Source organism: Astyanax mexicanus, chromosome 16, assembly GCF_023375975.1.
Source record: "Astyanax mexicanus isolate ESR-SI-001 chromosome 16, AstMex3_surface, whole genome shotgun sequence".
Classification (NCBI taxonomy): Eukaryota; Metazoa; Chordata; class Actinopteri; order Characiformes; family Acestrorhamphidae; genus Astyanax; species Astyanax mexicanus.
Genome location: NC_064423.1, coordinates 36580797 through 36605725, shown reverse-complemented (window position 1 = coordinate 36605725; position 24929 = coordinate 36580797). Strand labels below are relative to the sequence as shown.

At 39.1% G+C, this 24929-nt stretch overlaps 2 protein-coding genes across 2 annotated transcripts in view; both read right to left on the bottom strand.

The window, feature by feature from the left end:
- rpl13 (ribosomal protein L13) overlaps window positions 1-24929 on the bottom strand; it is a 127781-nt gene that overhangs the window by 23677 nt on the left and 79175 nt on the right. The gene's annotated exons all lie outside the window — the stretch shown is intronic.
- The window catches only part of cpne7 (copine VII), a 108388-nt gene that overhangs the window by 23589 nt on the left and 59870 nt on the right, over window positions 1-24929 (bottom strand). Inside the window, exons 10-11 of the mRNA XM_022670070.2 lie at window positions 21047-21106; window positions 15838-15971 (exon numbers count right to left, since the gene is read on the bottom strand). Of these exons, the coding sequence (XP_022525791.2) occupies window positions 15838-15971; window positions 21047-21106 (194 nt within the window). The remainder of the gene's footprint in view (window positions 1-15837; window positions 15972-21046; window positions 21107-24929) is intronic.

The window sequence follows — 24929 nt, the reverse complement described above, 5'->3', positions numbered from 1 at the left end:
ATCCATCCATTAATCCACCCATTCAACCATGCATCTATTCATCAATCCATCCATCCATCTATTCATCAATCCATTCATGTATCAATTTATCCATCCATCTATTCATACATCCATCCATTTATAAGTTTATCTATACATTTATCTTCTATCTATCTACCCATCCAACAATCCATCCACCAATATATTAATCAATCCATTTATGTATCAGTTTATCCATCCATTAGTCCGCCCATTCATCCATCCATCTATTCATCAATCCATCTATTCATCAATCCATCCATCTATTCATCAATCCATTCATGTTTCAATTTATCCATCCATCCATCCTCTATCTATCCATCCATCCATCTATCCATCCATGTATTCATATATCTATTTATGAATCTATTTATCAGTTCATTTATCTATCGGTTTATCCATCCATCTATCATCCTCTATATATCCATACATCCATCCATCCATGTATCAGTTTATCCATCCATTCCTCCTCTACCTATCTATACATCCATCAATCTATTCGTCAATCCATTTATGTATCAGTTTATCCACCCATCCATCCATCCATCTAGTCATCAATCCATTTATCGCAGTCTATCTATCTATATATCCATTCATTGAGCCATCCTTTAATATATTCATCCATTAATTTATCCATCAATTCATTCACCAATCCATTTCTCTATCAGTTTATCCATCAATCAATCCTTTATCTATATATCCATCCATATACCTATTAATCAATGCATTCGTGTCAGTTTATTCGCTATATAACTATCTATCCACACATAGATAGATAGATAGATAGATAGATAGATAGATAGATAGATAGATAGATAGATAGACAAATTTTAGTTAGTTCTGCTACTGTACCTGCGCAGATCTAATCGAGCAGCAAGATTTCTGTTTAATGGTGGGACTTTATCCCTGAATGGATGCTGGTTTAGTATTACGAGAACGTCCAGTCATATTTCAGCTAGTGATTTTTTCATCTTTCAGTCAGAATACGTGTCGATTATCTGTTCTGTATCATCCCTGTAATGTTAAATATAACTGAAATATAAATATAAGCAGGTCACAGTGAGGAACAGGTGCAGAATATGAGAAAGTAAAGAAACCCCCTGAGGACAGGGGGCGACCTGCAGTGGCCAGACAGGAAGCAGGAAGTGCTATTAGTCATACCTCCCATTCAAAAGCACATCTGCTGGGACAACAAATTGAAACAAATGTAAAAGTAAAGTGCATGAGGGCGACGGGCGCGGCTGGATTAGTTAATTATTTTCAGTGCAGTAGGTGAGTCATGCCGCCACAGGCCACAGACCACCACAACATCTATTATATGATGATGGACAGCATGAGGACAAACACATATACCAGCATCTGTGTATATACACAACCATAACCACACCATAAATCAACACACAGGACTAATAAATCAGATTATCATCATGCATCTCCCTTAGACTTTACTTTTCAGATAATCTGAGTTCAGAAGAAATGGATCCTAACCATGGCTAAAGACGTTTCAGCCTAAAATGATATTTAAACTCAAATGACAGATCTGAAATGCAGTTTATATTAATAGAAACTCTCATTTAATTCATTAGCTGTGTGTTTTTTTACAAGTTATAATATCAGTACAAGTAAAGTAAAGTAAAACTGTGCATTCCATATGTGCAGTTTTAGATATACACAGCTCTGAAAAAAATTAAGAGAGCACTTCAGTTTCTGAATTAGTTTCTCAGATTTTGATATTTATAGGTTTATATTTGAGTAAAATGAACATTGTTGTTGTTTAATTAGGTACCCACCCAAGATGGCGGCGCGTTAACACGCAGCGGGCGCTCCGGGTCCGTTAAATGGTGCTTTTGTGTTACTATTTGTCGTTTTTTCCGTTTATTTCCTGCAAATATGTGCATCGGAACACCCGTGCACATGTTCTACCACCGCCAGTGGAGAAACCAGCCAGAAAACACGCTAACACGAGGTTCTGCAGACGCTACTTGAGCTTAGCCTACTAAGAGACCCAGGCCGCCAGCCCGCGGTGTTTCCTGACGCCGGAGCCCAGCGGAAGTGCCATCGCAAGCGGTGCGAGCGTAAGCGGAAGCGCGGAAAGAGAGCCGGGATCCGTGCGAGGCTAAAGGCTAGTCCTAGCCGGCCGGCTATACCATCGCTCTTTCTTGCAAACGTCTGTTCCCTTGACAATAAACTGGACTACATCCGACTCCAGCGAACTACCCAGCGTGAGTTCAGAGACTGCTGTGCTTTGGTTTTTGTGGAATCGTGGCTTAACGACAACATTCCGGACAGCGCCATTCAGCTAGCCGGGCTAACCGCGTTCAGAGCGGATAGGAGCGCGGCTCTATCCGGGAAGACCTGCGGTGGAGGCGTGTGTGTTTACATCAACACGGAATGGTGTAACAACGCTGTGACTGTCGCCAAACACTGCTCTCCGCTGGTGGAGTTCCTGATAGTCAAGTGCAGACCTTTTTATTTAGTACGGGAGTTCTCCGCCGTGCTAATAGCTGCTGTCTACATTCCACCCAGCGCTAGCATTGGTGCTAATTTGGTGCTAAATTTTCAAGAAGTTCCCCTCTGGGATCAATAAAGTATCTGTCTATCTATCTATCTATCTAATGCTAAAGAGGCTCTGTGTGAACTCTATCGGACTATCAGCGATCTGCAAAACAAACACCCAGACGGACTGTTTATTATCGCCGGAGATTTCAACCACGCAAATCTCAAGTCAGTGCTCCCTAAATTCCACCAACATGTGAACTTTGCAACGAGAGGAGGGAGCGCGTTGGATCTTGTTTACACAAACATCCCCAGCGCGTACCGGGCGGAGCCCCGCCCCCACCTCGCTTTCTCGGATCACATGTGTGTTTGGCTGACACCAACATACACACCACTCATCAGACGCTCCAGACCAGTTCAGAAGCAGGTGAAAACCTGGCCGGCAGGCTCCATCTCTGCCCTTCAGGACTGTTTTGAGTGCACTGCATGGGACATGTTTAGGGAGGCTGCTACTGAAGGCGATTCTGTTGATTTGGAGGAGTATGCAGCATCAGTCACTGGCTACATCAGCAAGTGTATTGATGATGTCACTGTCTCCAAGACCATCACCACACGCCCAAACCAGAAGCCTTGGATGACTGCTGAGGTACGTGCGCTGCTGAGGACCCGCGACTGCGCCTTCAGAGTGGGTGACAAGGTGGCCCTGAGGAAAGCGAGAGCCGACCTGTCACGAGCCATCAGAGAGGCAAAGCGCGCACACGCCCAGAGAATCCACAGCCACTTCAAGGACACGGGTGACGCGCGGCATATGTGGCAGGGCATCCAGGCAATCACCAACTACAGGACAATGCCACCGTCCTGTGAACGTGATGCCTCCCTCCCTGATGCCCTGAACAACTTTTATGCACGGTTTGAGGCACAAAACAACACGATGGCGAGAAAGACCATGCCCAAGCCGGATGAGCAGGTGTTGTGCCTGACTGCAGTGGATGTGAGGAACACTCTGCAACAGCTTCTACCCCCAAGCCATCAGACTCCTTAACTGCAGAGACTGAACTGATGGTTTTTCTGTACATGCACACACACTCTTGCCCCACTTACCCCAGAAAATGGAAAGCACTAAAAACCCTACTACCTCACTGGACTCTATTGCACACTGTGTAATAGAGGTAATTACTACCTCACCTGGTCCTTTTTGCACACTGCAAAATTTGCACACTGTCTTGTTATTTATTATTCTTTGTCTGTCTGTTGTATTGTCTGTCTGCACTTTTGTACTGTTGCACTATTGTTCTGTCTACACTGTGTTTATGTGCACCATGGTCCTTGGAGGAACGTTGTTTCGTTTCACTGTGTACTCTGTATATAGCTGAAATGACAATAAAAACCACTTTGACTTTGACTTTATTCTATAAACTACAAACAACATTTCTCCCAATTTCCAAATACAAATATTGTCATTTAGAGCATTTATTTACAGAAAATGAGAAATGGCTGGAATAACAAAAAACAATACAGAGCTTTCAGACCTCAAATAGTACAAAAAAAGTTCATATTAGTTCATATCTGTAAGTTTTAAGAGCTCAGAAATCAATATTAGGTGGAATAACCCTGGTTTTTAATCACAGTTTTCATGCATCTTGGCATCATGTTCTCCTCCACCAGTCTTACACACTGCTTTTGGATAACTTTATGCTGCTTTACTCCTGGTGCAAAATTTTAAGCAGTTCTGTTTGGTTTGATGGCTTGTGATCATCCATCTTCCTCTTGATTATATTCCAGAGGTTTTCTATTTGGTAAAATCAAAGAAGTGGTCTCTTATTTTGATATATATATATATATATATATATATATATATATATATATACAGGGCTTGGACAATGAAACTGAAACACTTGGTTTTTGATTGTGGTGACGGACAGTTCTGGTGGAAACAGGAGAGTTGAGGTGTACATTTGATCAGCCGTGGTTTTATGTTTTTTGGATACAATCCGGGTTAGCACCCGAACATCCCTTTCAGACAGCTTCCTCTTACAGCGTCCACAGTTAATCCTGTTGGATGTGGTTCGTCCTTCTTGGTGGTTTGCTAACATTACCCTGGATACCGTGGCTCTTGATACATCACAAAGACTTGCTCAAAGATGCACCAACAAGACGTGCACCAACAATTTGTCCTCTTTTGAACTCTGGTATGTCACCCATAATGTTATAGTGTGCATTGCAATATTTTGAGTAAAACTGTGCTCTTACCCTGCTAACTGAACCTACAACCTGGCCACCAGGCTGCTCCAATTTAGTCATTAAACCTCCCACACTAAAATGACAGGTGTTTCAGTTTCATTGTCCAACCCCTGTACATATATCAGGCTTATATTTTCTACTGAGGGTACATTGATTCACAGCACTTATTTTAAACACCAGCAGCACTATATGCTCCTAAATGCTCGGTGGAGCTGAAAAACAGATAATGAGTGTAGAGTAATGGGTGTGGGTCATAATGTTATGCCTGATCGGTGGATAACAAAGAATTTCTACTGGGTAATTTGACTCCTGTGCCTTTTGCAGGCTAAACACATGCAGAAAGCAAAGAGAAAGAAGAGGCAATCTCAGCAGCCTGTTAGTAACAGAATAGCACATGATATTTAACATTTCTGAAGAACTGAAACAGACTGAGCTTCCAACTGAGTGCAGCACCACCGTCTGCCATGTGTGTTCCTGAGGGAGTAGAGGGGGTGTCACTCTCTTCTTTCTTTCTTTCTTTCTTTCTCTCTCTCTCTTTCTCTTTTCGATAAATGCAACCTCATTACAGAGAGAATATCAGAACACATCCTACTCCTGGAGGATTTATTTGACTTTCTTTCACAGCAGAACTGAAATCATTTTTCGGGAGTTGGTTAATGGAGCCTCGTTATTGATATAATGGATTTTACATCTATGTGTAACTCTGTAAAAGACTGTTACCAAATAAATATAATATATGTCCAAACGTTTATGGATACCCCTGCTACTGAATGGAATAAACCACTTGAAGTTGTATCTACTGCTGGTAAGTAATGCCACAGATGTGCACAGATACATGCAAACAGACAGATATAAACTACCGGTCAAAAGTTTTAGAACACCCCTATATTATTTTTACTATTTAAGCTATTTAGATCTAGTCAATAACCAGAAATTGGGCAAAATCCAGTATACATAATATTACAGTAAACTGCCAGAAAAACAAACAAACTAAAGCCTGATAAATAAATATATACAGCTCAGGAAAAAAATAGCAGACAACTTAATAATGAATTTACTAAGCTGAAAACCTCTGGAATATAATCAAGAGGAAGATGGATGATCACAAGCCATCAAACCAAACTGAACTGCTTGACTTTTTGCACCAGGAGTAAAGCAGCATAAAGTTATCCAAAAGCAGTGTGTAAGACTGGTGGAGGAGAACATGATGCATGAAAACTGTGATTAAAAACCAGGATTATTCCACCAAATATTGATCACTAGTAATGCCCCAACACTAGGAGGGTGAAGACTAGCACATGCCTCCTCCAACACATGTGAAGTCAGACTCCGCCTCTTTTTTAACTACTGCTGATGCAGCATTGCCGAGTAGCATCACAGCGCGCTCAGACTCAGTTCTGATACATCAGCTCACAGGCGCTCTTGCTGATCAACATCACCCTAGGAGTGATGATGGCAAAGAGTGTCATCTACCCACCCAGAGAGAGCAAGGCCAATTGTGCTCTCTTAGGGCTCTGGCAGCTGATGACAAGCTGCATAACCAACATTTGAACCAGCAATCTCTTGATTATAGTGGCGGAACTTTAGACCTTACAGTACCATATTTTGTTGAGTATATCTGTGTAGTAACTACATAGTATAATCTTTTTCTGCATGTGTATGAAAAAGAGATGGCCTGTTTTTGTGCAAATGCATGTAAACTTTCCCATGCTAATTAATGTACGGTACCAGTCAAAAGTTTGGACACCTCTTCTCATTCAGTGTTTAATGTTAAAGGCATGAAAACAATTAAGGGATACATATAGAATTATGTAGTAAACAGGAAAGAAACCTAAACCTGATGAACTGAGATGGTGATTTGAGGTGATTTAATTGGGATGAGCTGGAGCTTCACAACATGAAGGAAAAGCAGCAACTATTGTTCAGCACCTCCAGGAACTCCTTCCTTCAAGACACGGAGAAAACTATTCCAGGTGACTCTCCCTCATGAAGACACTAAGAATAAAATCTTACCAAGAGTGTTCAGATCTGTCCTTAAAAATAAACATGATACTTTAAAGATGAAGAAGAATCGTTTTGTTTACAGAATAATTCAGCATGTGTTCCTGTACAGCTTTAATATAGTATTTAATATTAAATTAACAATGTAAAAAAATCATACAAAGAAAGAAAACACACTGAATGAGAAGAGATGTGTCCAAACTTTTAATTGACACAGCAGATTTTCACAAATCTGTCAATTTAATTCACATTCGCTGAGTGTTTTTGCAGCTTGTGCAAAATTGTCCAAAATTTGCACACATGTTCCAACAACACAATATGCCTCTCTGACTCCCTGATTGATGCCAGAACATCCGTGTGAACATGGCTTAAAGCACGGAAGCAGAAGACAGCTGTGAGAAGCCGCCGCCGAGCTGCTAATGAGAAGCTGATAAATATGGAGATGTGATTGGACGTTCCTGCGGCACATCATTCGCACTTATTCCTCCCGTGCGAGTGGATGGCTCGGGGGTGGGGGGAGGCAGGGGGTGGTAATGATGAGAAAACAAAAAAAGCTACTCCATCCCACAAGCACTGCCATATTTATCCACAGGTGATCACCTGGTGTGTGATCAGACCCACAGCCAGCACAGGAAACCCACACAGCGTAGGCGTCCAACCCTGAGGGCTTCAAGCATCCTCAGCCTATCGGGTCTACCCACTGAACTCCGGTTCTTCAGCTCCCTCCTATCAAACACAGACCATTAGAACAGGGCCATGTGTCCATCCACTCCATTACCATGAGCACATTTAGCTCATTTTTTTAACCAATAGAGAGCTCAACTGTAGAGGTGTGCCAAATCTAATCATATGCAATAATATCTCCAACATTTTTAAATATCGTGAACATTTATCATACTCTGAAATATGGTTCCATATCACCCACCCCTAATTATCACACCATGGTACTACTTTTTCACTGTTTTTAGCAAAAAAGAAAATTCACACTGTTCTTATTTCACATTATATATCTACTAGAGACAGATTATCCAAAGAGGTCTGGCCAGTATCATTTCTTTTACTTTAATCCTGGATATATGGAGATATTTGGAGTGCATCATTAGTATCATGACATTCTGGATCATTGACTTCTGTTACAAATCTGATAAAATTATTGTATTTTTTAATATCTCAGTTAGGGGTGTGCCATATCATACTATATGCAATAATAAAAATGAGTAATTTTAATTTTGTTGTTGTTGTGTGTTCTTGAAATATATATTTTTTATTCATAGTTTTGTCACATCGCCAAGAGTATTGTGATATTAATTTAGGGCCATATCTCCCACCCCTACGCAATGGGTGATCCAGAGGTGTTGCAGACCCTCTGGTGCCCCCATGGGAGGCAAAAAAGAGACCAAATGCTCTATTAGCTGTCCTCCTTGTGGGAAAAAGTGCAATCTAAATCACCATTGTGGACAAACCTTATTTTTTTTCTTTTCTTTTTCTGCATAATAGTTTAATACTAACCTCATCCAAACTATTAAGAAAAACATATGGAATTATTTAGTGAATAATAAATTGTTAAAAAATTGGATTTTCTTGATTTTCTCAGTCAGATTTATGAGGTTGAGTCACCTGGAATTCAGGCTTTCAGTTAACAGCTGTGCTGAACTCATCAAGAGTTAATTACTTGAATTTCTTGCCTCTTAATGTGTTTGAGAGCATCAGTTGTAAAGTAGTGAGGAGGTAGAGTTACAGGCATACAGTGAATAGTGAATATTTGATGTTATGAAGAGCAATTAGGCTCTGTAGAGTGTGTTCGCCTATACATGGGCCACAAGTGTAGACAATACAAATCCCCTTTTTTTTCTGCAGTAAAATTTGTTTTTTTTACATTTTGAACACTTTAACGGCTTTGGAGGCTCCTGCCTGTTCACTTTCTACAGGCAAACTCTGGGGTAAAATTGACTTTGGTCAATTTGGGTGTAGTAAAACATGATAAAAAGTTTTTATCTTTGTTGAATAGTCCACCTCTGCTCTCCTACAGTAATTTTGTACTTTTTGCCCAGCACTTTTTTTACAATGGCCGTATCGGTGCATATTTTGCTTCAATAAATTGCTTTTTACACCGTTATTCAGGCTCAAAGTAGCTCCACACCTCTTTGGTAGAATTTGGAGAGTGCAGTCATTTAAATAGAGGCATTAATAACTTTAAAAGTGCACAAGAAGCTACTTTCATCCTGGATAACGGTGTAAAAAGCAATTTATCAGCGCAAATTATGCCCCGATATGGCCGTTGTACAGAGTGCTGGGCATAAAGTACAAAATTACTGGATCTCAGAAAGCTCTAGGAGAGTGGAGGTGGGCTATTCAACAAAGGTGAGTACTTTTAATCATGTTTTACCACACCCAAAATCAATTTTACACCAGAGTTCAGACCTTTAATAATTTCAGATCAGTAACAGGAATCAACCCAAATTCTGCATGATTAAAAGTAGACATAAAAACTAAACTGTAACAAACCTAAAGGTTTGGAGGACATAAAATGTTTTATGTGTATTTTTAGGAAAATATTGATTTAAAAATTCAGCACATTTGAGGAAATCTCCAGTTGTATTCATTATATTTTGACAGTTTGCAGATTTACTTCAAATTTGTAAAATATTTTCTGTTACACTTAAAACTACAGGGTTTTCAATAATGCTTCTTATCAAACATAAAACCTTTTTATGTATTGCTTGAATAGATATCCTAAAGATATTGGCATGTACACTCTAAGAAATATAAGTACAGATTTGTACTTAAAAGAGTACAAAGCTTGTCGCTGGGGCTGTACCTTATATTGAGGTACAAAAAAGTACCTTTCAGTGAAAGTCCTTTTTTGTACCCATGGTTTTTGTGCCAGTAAAGATTATAAAGATTATAAACATTATCATCAACTAAATATGGCTCAAAAACTTGATGATCCAAAATTGTCTGGCTTTTAAATAAAAAATGTTCAATTAAAATCTATATTGTTTATTAGTACAGTGATACAGAATACAGAATGTACCTTTTGGCTGGTTAAATGGTACAAATCTGTACTTATTGCTGTTAGGAATGACTTTGTACTTCAGAGGGAACACATCTGACCCTACAAACACCAATATTATACCTTTGAGGGTACAATAATGAAGAGTGTACCTTTGAGTACAAAAAAGTACTTGTTTTGTACCTCTGTTTTTTAGAGTGTAATAAGGCTGAAATTTGACTAAAATCCTGCCTGTTAAGAGGTTACACTTGCATCTTGCATTTATCCAGGTTTTTAGATTTAGCCACACCCCCTCCAGAATTTACAGGCCCGTTTAGATATTTTTCACCCATGCGTTTAACTCCTGAGTCCACCACTGTCTTCAATGGTGGAATCTGTTTGTAGCCCAAGCCATTGTGTTTAGCTCTCTCGCTGAAATGGATCTCATTACAAACGTGCACAACGCTAATTAACTGCTTCCTCTGAGGTCAATTTAACTAACCTCAACACAAAGTACGCTAATATTAAATCAGCCATACAGAGAGCAGCTCGACCACAAGCATCAAAATAAAGGAAGGTCAGGGGAAATCAAGATGCTGAACCCACTGAAAGCCCAGATGTTGAACTGCACTGTGGAGAAGACTGATAATAAGTTCACGGATTGGAAAAGCTGGCTGAATTCAGACTCTTAGGAATTGGGGATGCACAAGGCACCCAGCTTTCCATTTCAGATATAAAGGAATATTATTCCAGTAGAATATATTCCACCAATCTCATGATAATGCTCTGTGTGCTGCATTAAAAGCAGGGTTACTCAAATATGTATCTCTCAGGTCCTCTTACCAAATTTCCACTCAGTTAAAGGTCTATAGCTCAAAAATAAGCTATATAAATGCATATATATATATGCATCACAAAAAGCACAAAATCTAGCTGACACATGCACTGTACTGCCAAGGGTATCCTGTGCTTGCCTGCATTGGTGGTGTTTGGTGATTAGGGCTGCAACTAATGATTATTTTGGTAGACAACTAATCTGACCATTATTTTTTCGATTAGTCGATCAGTCAACGATAGAAACAGCAGAACATGAGGTTTAAATGGCAATTAAATGTCTGAATGTTGTTTAAACATGGAAATGACTGATATTTAGTGATTTAATATGTAATCTGTTGTGTTTGGGCACTTTTGGAGACACAAACTAAGTCTCCCATTGCGCTTTTGTCCACTTTGTATAATGCAGTACTGTCACAAATTAATAGTCGTAGAAATTTGTAGTCAATTATAACGACTAATCATTGCAGCCCTATTGGTGATATAAGGCTTGGATGGATTTAAGCTGCTCGGTCATTTAAACTCTCCATTTCATGAAGTTCTCAGCACTGTAAACCTGGATAACTTGAATTTACTACCAAAAATTTAAGCAAACTGGTGGCCTTAAAAAAGATAATTAATGGGTGATTAAAGATTAAGTTAGAGTAACTTAAACCATCAAGTTATTACAAGTTAAGTGGGGAAGTTGATTTAACTTTTTAATTTTTGTTATACTGTAAGACTGGATAAGTTGTGTTTACTTAACTTTTTTAAGGCAACTGGTTTTCAAATTTTTTTAGTAAATTCAACATCATGTTAATACAACTAAATAGGAAGTTAATTTTTACTTTTTTATTTTTGTCATACCAATTTCTTTGCCCAAAAATTCTACTAAGTATCTCGTGTTTCTAATAAATATGTTGATTTCTTCTTACTTTTATTTTTTCTCAAATATTTATTTAATAAACATGTACACTGTAAGCCTGGAAAAAGTGAATTTAGAGGCCAGACAGTTAATCATAATATATAATCTACAAGTTTACCAAAGGTCGCCCTGAGGGGAATGACTACACACTGATGGTGAGTGTCAGAAACTGGAGGACACACCCAATATGCAAATAGTTTATCTCTCAGGGGTCTTCGCTTGAATGTATACATGCCCACAAATGTTCACCTAATTTATTATAGTTGAGCATTGTTTAGAAATATCAAATTTGATGTCAACTAGCCTCAATTCATTTGAGTTCAAACAACTCTACTGTTCTTGAGCTAATCTGAAGCTACATGAAGTTTGGAGGTCTGTAGTTATTCTGTTGGAAAACTGCTATGCAGCCCAGTTCCTGAGATCGAAGTTGAATTTATTTTTAAAAATTGAGGACACTGGTTGCCTTAAAAAAGTTAAGTAATGGGTAATGAAAACTTAAGTTAGCATAACTTAAAACATCAAGTTATTACAACTAAAGGGGAAGTTGATTTAACTTTTTTTATTTTTGTTATACTATAAGTTGAGTACTACAGCTAAAGGGAAACTTGATTTATTTATAAGGTAGCCCAGGGGGAATCACTACACACTGATGGTAAGTGACAGTAAGAAACTGTTGGACACACCCAGTATGCAAATAGATTGTGACAGAAGCCAATGGAAAAGAAGCTGTTAATTATAAGTTGGTTCAACTTAAAGATCTCAGTTTGAATAGTACAGTATATGTGCCCACAAATGTTCAACTAACTCAAAATAGTTAAGTATTGCTTAGAAATGTCCAATTTTATGTAAAACAGACTTAAATCATTTGAGTTTAAACAATTTCTGGGTTTTCAGTGCAGCCCTATTTCTAAGTGTCATATCTTCAGTGTTTTCCCATGAAAAGATATGGTAAAATATTACAAAACTATTGTAAAATTTGTACAAATATTTTATCTTTGACTGTAAATGTAAAAGCTGTTTAAATTCAGCACAAAGGATCACACTTATTATTTGTGGTAATAATCATGTAACAGGAATCTTAGCAAAAAATCCGATTGAAAAACACAGACATATTCCTTTAATAATTCACATTTCTGATTGAGACTGTACCCTGGCGATGTGGTTGGTTTGAATATCTGAATACTGTCTCAGCGCTCTCCTAAGGGGCTGAGTGTTGTCAAGGCTGGAAGTCTCTAATAGGCTCCAGTTTGTTGGCATAGGGACGGCGCTCAGTGCCAGGGGCTGGCATGATGTGCCATGCCACCGGTTGTTAGGACACAGCCTGGAGGAGAGGCCTGGGCTCCTGCAGCCTCTGTCATCTGATCAGACAGCCTACTGACACCTTCACAAGCTGTCGGAACGCTCCGGGCTCATCAAACAGCGGTTTCGGCAGCAGCGGCAGCAGCGCTAACAGCAGAGCACTGCGGCGTACAGATAAACAATGTCTCAAATACCAACGAAACTTCCACACAAGCTAACGGAAGATTTCCCCGGGGCCCCGGACCCCGTCCCCCAGGCGTGATGCATGTCCAGGTAGTTTAGCTCAGTCTAGTTTGGCACTAACAAAGCCTCCCTGACTCGTTACTGGAAGTGTGGAATTGTGAGGGAAGCTGGACAGCTCTATTAGCATTAGCTTACAGGCTCTGTACACTAGTGGGCATGTGGTCTTACAGGCTAATTATAGAACCAATTATCCAATCGCACCTCCGGTTTGATCAGTTCAGATAAATCTTGGCCTGAGATCAATCTACTAAGAAGATTGATGGTGCAATAATGCAGTGTGCAGAAACACCTCACAGCATTTTGCAAAAAAACAAACCCAATCATTATGAAAAATCAAATTGTCTATTAGCAAGATAACTTAGTGATATTTAATACACTGCCTGGTCAAAAAAAAGAAAAAGTCTCCATCTCGAGTTGGTCTGCAGGTCTGGGTTCAGCAACAGTATGTGCTGAAAGAATGAAGTCAGCTGACTACCTGAATATACTGAATATAGACCAGGTTATTCCATCAATGGATTTTTTTCTTTCCTGATGACACAGCCATATTCCAAGATAACAATACCAGGATTCATGGGGCTGGAATTGTGAAAGAGTTTTAGGTTCAGGGAGCATGAGATCATCATTTTCACACATGGATTAAGAGGGTTCACCACAGAGTCCAGACCTTAACCTCATTGAGAATCTTTGGGATGTGCTGGAGAAGAAAGGCTTTGTGCAGTGGTCAGACTCTACCTACTCTACTCAATGCTGCTGCAAGATCTTGGTGAAAAATTAAATTAATGCAACACTGGATTGAAATAAATGTTGTGACATTGCAGAAGCTTATTGAAACAATGCCACAGTGAATGTGTGACGCAATCAAAGCTAAAGGCGGTCCAACAAAATAATGGCCATGCAGTGTGTATTGCTATTGCATTTTGTATATTTTAAGTTATACAAAAACCTAACTTGTACAAAGTGTAGCTGTATCATTTCAAAATGCTGCACATGCAATGTAACTAAACCACTAAACATGCTTGGAGGAGAACACTAGCCTCCTAGATTTATAAATGGCTTGAGCTCATTTTCATATACTTGGCTTAGGGTGTTTTCACATCAGCACTGTCTGGTTCGGTTAAAACCAGTGGCGTGCAGTTAATATAGTGGGTACCCCTTCTGACTTACACATAGATGAGTATTACAATTACATACCTATTCTCTGTCTTGACTGAAATACACACTAACAGCCCACAAATACAGCTACAAATGATAAAAGTATCATGTACAATAGACCACAACAATCAATGCTTAATTTTCCTACAAATACAGCTGTTCAACAAAGATCACTCATTTGTATGCCTACAGTCAGGGAATGTCAGGGAAGCCAAAACATTAAGTACACACAAAAACTCACCAGTCAGGCGGCCTGTGATTGTGAATTAGTTTCACACTGAAGGACAGCCTTTAAAAAAGCCTTTTTAATTAGATTAGATTACATTAAATTACATTAGGCAGACGCTTTTGTCCAAAGCGACTTACAGTAGTGAAGTACAAAAGTAATAGAAGTTAAAGGTAAAAACATCTTTAGACAGGGCTTAAAGAAGGTCAAAGGGAAATAATAGGATAGAGGAGTGAAGGAGGGGAAGAAGGAAAAGAGCTGAGAAGTACTTCAGGAGTTTATTAAAGATAGTGAGAGATTCTCCTGATCTGGTAGTAGAAGGTAGTTTGTTCCACCGTTGGGGAACTCTGTATGAGAACAGTCTGGATTGCTTTGTGTGAATGTTTGGTAAAGCGAGGCGACGTTCATTGGAGGAGCGCAGCGGCTGGGAGGTAGCGTAAGCCTTCAGGAGTGAGTACAGGTAGGAAGGAGCTGTTCTGTCATCACCTTGTAGTCATAGGACAATCTAACCAACCTATACGACACAATATCTGTCTGATTTACAGTCGCAATTCCATGATAGTTAGCTTAATAATTGCATTAATCCAGCATGCGCTCCATTTTACACTAACCAATGCGTAGCCCCTTCATCAGAACGCTGCTAAGAAGGGGTTTAAAAAAAACATGGCCCCGCCCCGTAGTGAAAATAATGAATCTGATTGGTTAGATTGTCCTATGACTTTGCTAACAGACTCATTACTACACCCTTCTCAAAATCAATAGAAGGGTCCACGCAGAAACAAGGGGGCAAAGGCCATTTTAAAAAGCTTTGATTGGTTAGAACCGCTGTCAATCAGACAAGAGTTTCATAGCAACTAAAAAACACAGACTAATGCTTTGAATTAGTTGCTGTTTCTTATTTTAGTTAATTTATAAAATATATAATATAATATATAATATAATATATATATTACCTTATTAAATATTATGTAATGATTTACATGCACCTATTGTGACCCCTTCTCTGAAGGGTTAGAAGGGCCTTACTGCACACCACTGCTTAAAACGGACTCTGATTCGTTTGTACCTTTAGTGCGGTTCAATTGAGCAGGTGTGCAGTGATCGTAATCAGGTGCAGATCAAAACAACTTGACTGAGACCACCTAGTGGAGGTGTAGAGCTGCCATTTATATTGCACAAATGGTACCAAAAAATGATAGATTTTGAATGTATTTAGGACATTCTAAAGATACGTTTTATTACATCAGCGCTAACAGATCTCTTCTAGTCCATGACTGAAAGATTCATTCCATTCTAGTCATTCAGTCTCAGATAGAGCATCACTGCCAGCACCACTGACAAATTCAGATTCTGATGCAGATTAAGTGTAAAGGCCGATACACTCTTCCATTTTCCACACAAGCTCATCCCTGTACAGCTGTCAGCACTAACCTGTCATAGTCCTGGCAGATCTCACCCACCGCTATCAAAGCCTTCAGATATTCGTTGGGCTGGTACGGGTTGATGTAGTGAAGTGAGCAGCTATTGCGGGGGTCTCCGTTTGATGCTGTAAAATCTATGGCAACCTGGAAAAAAAGGCACATCATCAGATATACGGTTTTACTGTCTGTACAACATGCAGTATACTTTAGCATGTACTAAATAATATACAATAGCAACTTCTATTGTGGTTTATATCTAAAAATATCTTAGGATGCACTAGAGGTGTAGTACTCGAGTCTGGTCAAAAAACGGAACAGTCTTGTCTCTGTCTCAGAATGAGGTGGATTTGGAGATTGAGTCCGAGTCCTCTGTCTGAGGTGAAGTTCATTAGAAATTGAACCTTTTTTCTATAGTTTCTGAACATCAACCATTTATTCAAACAGATCCAATCCGTCCTTTGCCAAAAATCTGCACACAGATTGGATAACAGCGGAAATACAAGCTACTCCAGCTTTCGATTAGTATTTAATTAGTGCATTTTATTTTTTAATAGTCTGATGTTAAGCTATATGTGCTCTTTTCACCGAATTGCTGGAGTTATACTCTTTGGTTATCTGAATCATCGTGAATTTGTATGCAGGACAAGAAGAAACATTCAGCAGAATGTAAATTCTACCACATTTAGAAAAAAAGGAGAGATAAGCACAAACTAGCAAAATAACTAATGTTATCAGCGAACTAGCTAACATATTAATGTTACTGGGGAGAGAACTAAAGCTAGTGCCGGGCTAACTTACCTCAGCAACAAGCTTTCTCACATACTAATGTTTCCGGGGCCGAGAACTAAAGCTAGAGATGAGCTAGCCTACCTTAGCAACAAGCTAGCCAACTCACTAATGTTACTGGGGAGAGAACTAAAGCTAGTGCCGAGCTAGCTAACCTTAGCAACAAGCTAGCCAACTCACTAATGTTACTGGGGAGAGAACTAAAGCTAGTGCCGAGCTAGCTAACCTTAGCAACAAGCTAGCCAACTCACTAATGTTACTGGGGAGAGAACTAAAGCTAGCAATGAGCTAACTAACCTTAGCAACAAGCTAGCTAACACAATAATGGTACTAGGGAGAGAACTAAAGCTAGTGCCGAGCTAGCTAACCTTAGCAAACAAGCTAGCCAACTCACTAATCTTACTGGGGAGAGAACTAAAGCTAGAGATGAGCTTGCTAACCTCAGCAACAAGCTAGCTAATACAATAATGATACTAGGGAGAGAAATAAAGCTAGTGATAGGCTAGCTAACCTTAGCAACAAGCTAGCTAACAAACTAATGTTACCATAAGAGAACTAAAGCTAGTGACAAGCTAGCTAACCTTAGCAACAAGCTAGCTAACACACTAATGTTTCTAGGGAGAGAACTAAAGCTAGAGATGAGCTAGCTAACCTTAGCAACAAGCTAGCTAACACACTAATGTTTCTAGGGAGAGAACTAAAGCTAGTAACAAGCTAGCTAACACACTAATGTTACCATAAGAGAACTAAAGCTAGTAACAAGCTGGCTAACCTTAGCAACAAGCTAGCTAACACACTAATGTTTCTAGGGAGAGAACTAAAGTTAGTGACAAGCTAGCTAACCTTAGCAACATGCTAGCTAGCTAACATGCTAATGTTTCTAGGGAGAGAAATAAAGCTAGTAGCAAGCTAGCTAACCTTAGCAACAAGCTAGCTAACACGTTAATGTTTCTAGGGAGAGAACTAAAGCTAGTAACAAGCTAGCTAACCTTAGCAACAAGCTAGCTAACACGCTAATGTTTCTAGGGAGAGAACTAAAGCTAGTAACAAGCTAGCTAAACTTAGCAACAAGCTAGCTAACATACTAATGTTTATAGGGAGAGAACTAAAGCTAGTGACAAGCTAGCTAACACACTAATGTTTCTAGGGAGAGAACTAAAGTTAGTGACAAGCTAGCTAACCTTAGCAACAAGCTAGCTAACATGCTAATGTTTCTAGGGAGAGAAATAAAGCTAGTAGCAAGCTAGCTAACCTTAGCAACAAGCTAGCTAACACATTAATGTTTCTAGGGAGAGAACTAAAGCTAGTAACAAGCTAGCTAACCTTAGCAACAAGCTAGCTAACACGCTAATGTTTCTAGGGAAAGAACTAAAGCTAGCAACAAGCTAGCTAACCTTAGCAACAAGCTAGCTAACATACTAATGTTTCTAGGGAGAGAACCAAAGCTAGTGACAAGCTAGCTAACACACTAATGTTGCCGGGGAGAGAACTAAAGCTAGAGATGAGCTAGCTAATCTCAGCAACAAGCTAGCTAACTCACTAATGTTACTGGGGAGAGAACTAAAGCTAGCGATGAGCTAACTAACCTTATCAACAAGCTAGCTAACACACTAATGTTGCAGTGGAGACAACTTAAAGCTAAAGATGAGCTAATTAACCTTAGCAACAAGCTAGCTAACACACTAATGTTACTGGGGAGAGAACTAAAGCTAGAGATGAGCTAACTAACTTTAGCAACAAGCTAGCTAACACACTAATGTTGGTACTTATGACAGAATATCTCAATTAATTATTAATTGACACTATTGAAGTATTTAGTAATCATTCAATTTTTTTAACTAATAATAATTAACTAGTGTTCGTTAATAATTAGCTGAGACATTATTTACCCATTTAGTAATGTAATTAATAAGTTCATTACTGTTATAAGCATTGTTAATTGATGTAACTTTATTATTAAATGTTACTGGTTATTTTAACTCCTCTCTGCTCTTAAAAGAGGGTAATTGCAGTATTATGCTAATATATTATCATTTATATTATAATTTACAAATATTAGTTGTTCAAAATGTCTTAAAATGACAAAAACACTGTTTATCACAATTGTTTTTGGATCCCAATATAATAAAAAAAAAATACAGTTATTATGACTAGCCTACATGTATTGAATCAAATAAAATCCTATTTATTTTATAGCACTTTTTACAATTTATTTCTCAAAGCATCTTTATAGAAATCTGGCGAACAAAACATAAAACATAAAGCCCCCAGAGCGGCACAGGTTTTTGGCTATAAAAAAATGGCATAAAAACATACTCAGTATTTAGACAAAAATGTTAATTTTTGTGTATTTCTGATATTTTTGTGTATCCCACAGAAATGTCAAATGCCTTTTACATTACATCATAAATGGACCAATTAGAAATATAGTAATTTACTGGGAATAATATAATTCCAAGTCTTTTTAACATGTTATTGTTCTTTTTCTTATTAAAAGCTATTATTTCAGAGTATTATCAGCCCCCAGCACAGAAAGCACTGTTGGCGCTGTGATGATACACCTGTGAGAGTGATGGGTCATGTTTTCAGAGCTGCAGCTCAGTAAATAGGCCCTAATGGCTGAGCATTAGAGCTGGAAACCCATCTACGCTCCAGGAAACACAGAGTCTCTATCTGTCTCTAAAAGGCTTCAGTGTACCTTCAGGAACCTATTTAAGGGAAATATCTGGACTTCTGTAAAAATAAACGCACAAAATGTACTATATGGAAATGTAACCTTGCTCAAGTGCAGAGCCATTTATCAGCATGCAATTATCCCTGTCTCTGAATATAAAATGCAGAAATGCAAATTGTTACTGCACCTAATGGTACACAGTACCAATGCTACATAATGCCTGAATAAATTACACTGTAGAACCAAATGTACCCCATTTCTGAACAGACAGTCCAGCAAAATAATCTAAATATCTAATATTTCTCATTTTGAGATTATTAAAATAGTATGATAAGAATTAATAAGGTACATGCTTTTTGTGCATTTCGAGCAGCACAAGACATACTTTTCCTGTCATTATGATAGTGAAGACACACTGACACACCATTCACGTTTACTATAAATGTATTTAAAGTTCCTTCTTTCAGTTTCAACTGATTAAAATTTTCTTTTTTTATCCTTTTAAGCTATAAATGCTCAGCTGCATTAAAATGGTGGTCACCTTCATGTCAACCTCATGTATTTCCAAGCAAAAATAAAGGGTGCTTGATTGACTGATTACGGTATGGCAGTAAACATAAACTAAATTGAAATTAATTGTTTTTATTGTCTTGCCTGATTGATTGATCAAACAAAAATGTGTATGATATGTTTTTAATGGAATATTTCTTATTCACAAACATTTTCTTCATGTTTAAATTTTAATAAAAGCACAAAGCTCGTTATTTGAAAGGACTAACATTCCCCTTATCTGCTGACTTGCCATAGACAGTAGGTACAGATCCCTCTCTCAGAAGAAGTCTCCTGTCTAATCCTGCGTCCTGTGTACTGTGTACAATTCTGCTTTTTGTGATGTCACAATAAGGGAGCCACCCAACCTCACTTACATTCAAGTACATTTACCCATGATTGTGTATTCACATATTCACATATTCACTTTACAGGACTATATTTGTAGTTAAATATACAAATTAATACTTCCATGGCACATCAATCACTTTTATAACCAGTCATTGCACCTTGCTATCTATCTATCTATCTATCTATCTATCTATCTATCTATCTATCTATCTATCTATCTATCTATCTATCTATCTATCTATCTATCTATCTATCTATCAGAATATGTCCCCTTTAAAACATCTCCTTCTCATATCAAAGGTTAAGCAGAGCCACAGTAGCAACATAATGTGTTGCATCAAGCTGTTGCATCACAGGAAGCTTATTATAAATAAATACAGGCGTATTATTTTCTCGATGAAAATTCCCTTATTAATAATCTTGATTATGAGGTTAATTTCTCGAGGGGGCGTGTATAAATTGAGCAGTGGCAATAAGAGGGCCTGCTGCAGATTTTAATTTGTTTGAGAAATTGCCTCCAGCTGAAGGTTTTTTGCGCAGTGCCGATTCGCGTTCCCGCGCCACGGGAAAACCAAAAACGACAGATATCCGGCGAAGATGATGAAAAACGTGAACGAGCGGGTTCTGTAACGTTTAATCAACAGAGCCGCTGCATGTCGGGATAAAGACCTTTAAAGAGATAAAGAGTTTCTGTTGAACCTGGAGCCAGACTACACTATTTCCATTCTGAAGACTAGATATCAGCTCAGCCAGCAGGAGCGCGGTGACGGTGAGCTCATTAACATGCAGGAGACAGGCTCAGTTCATGTGAGGGGAGGTTTGTGTTGAGGTGTTGAGGTGTTCTGCTATTCAGACTTACTGTGAAATGTATTTGGCATCCTCCCATGATGTAGTCCAGGAAGGAGTAGAGTCTGTGGAGCTGCAGAGAAAGAGAGAGAGAGAGAGAAAAGACTCAGAAGGAACATCATGATCTGTCTGGATGAACCACAGGCCAGTCTGCACAGCCGGGTTTATGATGCATTCATTAAAAAATGACCTGTCTGAGATTCAGCCACAAACTGTACTTTTGTAGCAACTGTTGCAAAGGCAAACTTTATATAAGGTTTGGAACAATGGACCCTATCTTACACCCTGCGCTGTTAAAATAGCGTCAGAATTTAGTAATAAATCTACACTGATGGTCTGGCGCAGTGGTCTGGAAGTGAGGTGTGTTCACTTAAATGTGTGGCGTGTTTTTATCTTGATGGCAGAAAACACAGGTGTGCCACTGACTGATTAAAACCCTGACAAAAGTCAATAGTCACGCACTGCAGCGTGCAAATCCAGCTTTTGTACCTTCACAGTGTGAATGTGCAGGTAAATACGACACACACTAAGACACACAAACGTGCCAAAGTAAGAGCAACCCCGCCTTATAAAGCGAATGGCGACTGGCACACTGATTGGTTTATTTTACATTACGCTCAAAACATACTCATGATTAATTAAGAGAATTAGTATGGCCTAAATAAACTGTGCAATGCGCAATTGACGGCTCGTCTGTTGTTTTGAATGTTTACAGTAAGTTTATAATTTTGTAGTTTTTTCTTTGTGTTTTGTATAAAGTGCTGCCAAACAGCTGTCTGCCTTTCCTGAATTTCTGTCAGATTTTTTTTGTCAACAAATTGCAGTGCAAACAATACAGTAAGAGAATATTACTCAAAATGTTTGATTACAGTGCAATTTCTTGCTGTCAGTCTCCCACATACAGACATGATTAACTATGTTTTGTGTAAGTTTTTTGTGTATTTTGAGTGTAACACATACAGTTTTAATTGATTTGATTTAAATCAAAAGTTTGTTTTCATCAGAATATACTCACACTGTTACACTGTACATTGTTGACAACATGACTAAGTTTTTTGTCTGCCTTGTTCAGAGGCAATGACACACAGACTAGACATTTTGATGGCACTGACAAACTGATTGAAATTAATATTTGCTTCTGAAGTAAAAACAAAGAATTCTGAGTGAGGTATTTGCTTTTGCAGGTATTTCACTTGAGTTTTTGTAACGGAGAGGAGGAGGCCGGATGCAAATGCAAGTTAGTTTTATTTTCCATTTAAACAAGAAAATAAACAAAAGAGCAAAACCATATGAAATAGTATAAAGAAAAGGTAACTAAAACAAAACACTATGAACTATGAGGATATGAGAAAAAGACTTAAACAAACAAACAAAATAATCAAACAAATAAATAAACTAAAGAAAACAAACCAGAACACTGCAGACAAAAAGGCTCAAAGGGGCAAAAACACAACTAAACAAGATTCTGACAGAGAAACAGGACTAGATCAAACAAAGCACGACACAGAACAAGGAGCACATGGGGTATTATATACAGGCAAACATAAGGGACACCTGTGGGAGCTAACAAGGGGGCGGGGTTACAAATGAGACAAGAGGTTACAGCACTAATGGCTAGGGCAGGGCTAGGGCGGAGACAAGGACAAAAACACAACAATAGCACATGGCTGGGACACATGACAGGAAAACAGAGGGGCAGGAGCACAATAGACCAGGAGAGGGAGACACAACGAGACAGACACGGGCTAAACTGTGACAGTTTTGCTGTTTGCACTACTTGTTTTGAGAAATGCACTTGTTGCGATGCCAATGTAAATCATGATGTGAAAAATGTACCAAATTGACTGAGAAAAACTGTAATCCCCTGATCTAGACCTGATGAACTGAGATGGTGATTTGAGGTGATTTAATTGGGATGAACTGGAGCTTCACAGCGTGAAGGCTCAGCACCTCCAGGCACTTTTTGTTTACGGAATAATTTTGCATGTGCATCTTTATAGTTTTGTTGTCTTTAATATTAAATTTAAAATGTAGAAAATCATAAAAAGAGAAGAGGTGTGTCAAACTTTTGACTAATACTGTTTTATCCAGACCCAGGTTAAGGTAGATATGGCTCAGGGCTCCGTTTCTATTTAGAGTATCAGTACAGCGCACACATCTATATTCACACAGAGAGAAAAACACCAAAGACACCTCTACACCCCCAACACACACATACACACACACACACACACACACTTGTGGAATCTGAACGAGAACTGTTTGAACACAGAAACCATTCACATGAGCTCAGTTTGGGTTTGAAATTAATCCAAATGAAGGGGATGAAAAGAGTATATCAGCACAGCAAGGTCACGGGAGAGCAGAGCAGCTCTGTCAATTAAAGCTGCTCCTCTTTTAAACAGCTCACCACTGAGAACAATAGCCTCCACCCACCCCTCTGCTGCTGGGGCTCAGATGCTCAACACACACTCCCATATTAATAAAACTATCTTCCCTTTACTGTTTACACACCGCTGCAGCTGCGCTATTAACCCTATCCTATCTATTATATCATCATTCTCGATACTGATGTTAAGGGAGGCGTGCTGAATTATTGTATTTATTGTACAGTACCAGTCAAGAGCTAATCCATATTATGGCATTAGTGGTTAGCACCTTTGCCTCCCAGCACTGGGGTCTTGGGTTCAAGTCCCTATCTGGGTGGAATTTCCATGTTCTCCCTGTGTCTGCGTGGGTTTCCTCCGGGGAGTCCGGTTTCCTCCCACAGTCCAAAAACATGGAGATCAGGTAAATTGGATACTCTAAATTGTCCAGAAAAATTGATTACTCTAAACTGATCTGGTGTGTATGTGTAAAGTGTGTGTGTAAATGTGTGTGTACGACTGTGCCCAGATATGGATTGGCCTGGGTAAATGCTGTAGTGCCCGATGCAGTCCTCCAGGTGGACGGTCGTTTCCGGTTGAGAGTACGCTGTGCGCTATTGGCTGCCGCTTCTCACCGGTGTGTGGATGAGTGTTAATGTGTAATGTGTTTGTGTGTAAAACGTGTTAATTGTAAAGCGTCCTTGGGTTTCTAGAAAGGCGCTATATAAGTTGAAATTCATTCATTCATTAACTAAATAAAAATAAAGAAACAAGACTTTAAGAAGTATTTAAGGTCAGTTAATCAAAAAAAATATATCAAGAAATTTGTAAGTATCCTCAAGTGCAGTCACCGCAAAGACCATAAGAAACGTTATAATGATAAAAGTGGCCCTCATCAGGACCGCCCCAGAAAAGGAAGAGCAAAAGTTTCCTCTGGTGCACAGGATACGTTCATCAGAGTTACCAGCCTTAGAAAACACAAGTTAAAACACAGCTCCCCTGATAAGAGCACCTAAATGCTTCCCAGAGTATTTATTTTGGTTTGTTTAACACTTTTAAGTTACTACATGATTCCTTATGTGTTCCGTCATAGTCTGGATCACCTCATTATTCATTTATAATGTAAGATTATTTCAAATTTGTATCCCATTTTTTCCCCAATTTAAAAGGTCATTTACAGGTCGCAGGTTCGAACACCCGCTCATGCAGCTTTGCCATCAAGCTGCCGATGCTCAGAGGGAGCAAAATTGGCTCTGCTCCCTCTGGGGTGGGTAGATGGCGCTCTTTCCCCATCACACTTAAGGTGGCGCTGAGCGGCACGAGGCGTCTGTGAGCTGATGAATCTGAACCTAGCCGCTGTGCTTTCCTCCGAGCGCGCTAGCTGCTCAGGCAATGATTCATCAGCAGCAGCTCGAAAAAGGGGTGACTGACTTCACACGTGTCGGAGGAGGCGTGTGCTTGTCCGCATCCTCCGAAGGTCACGGGCGTCACCGGTGATGGGGACGCACAAAGGGGTGGGACACTTGGATA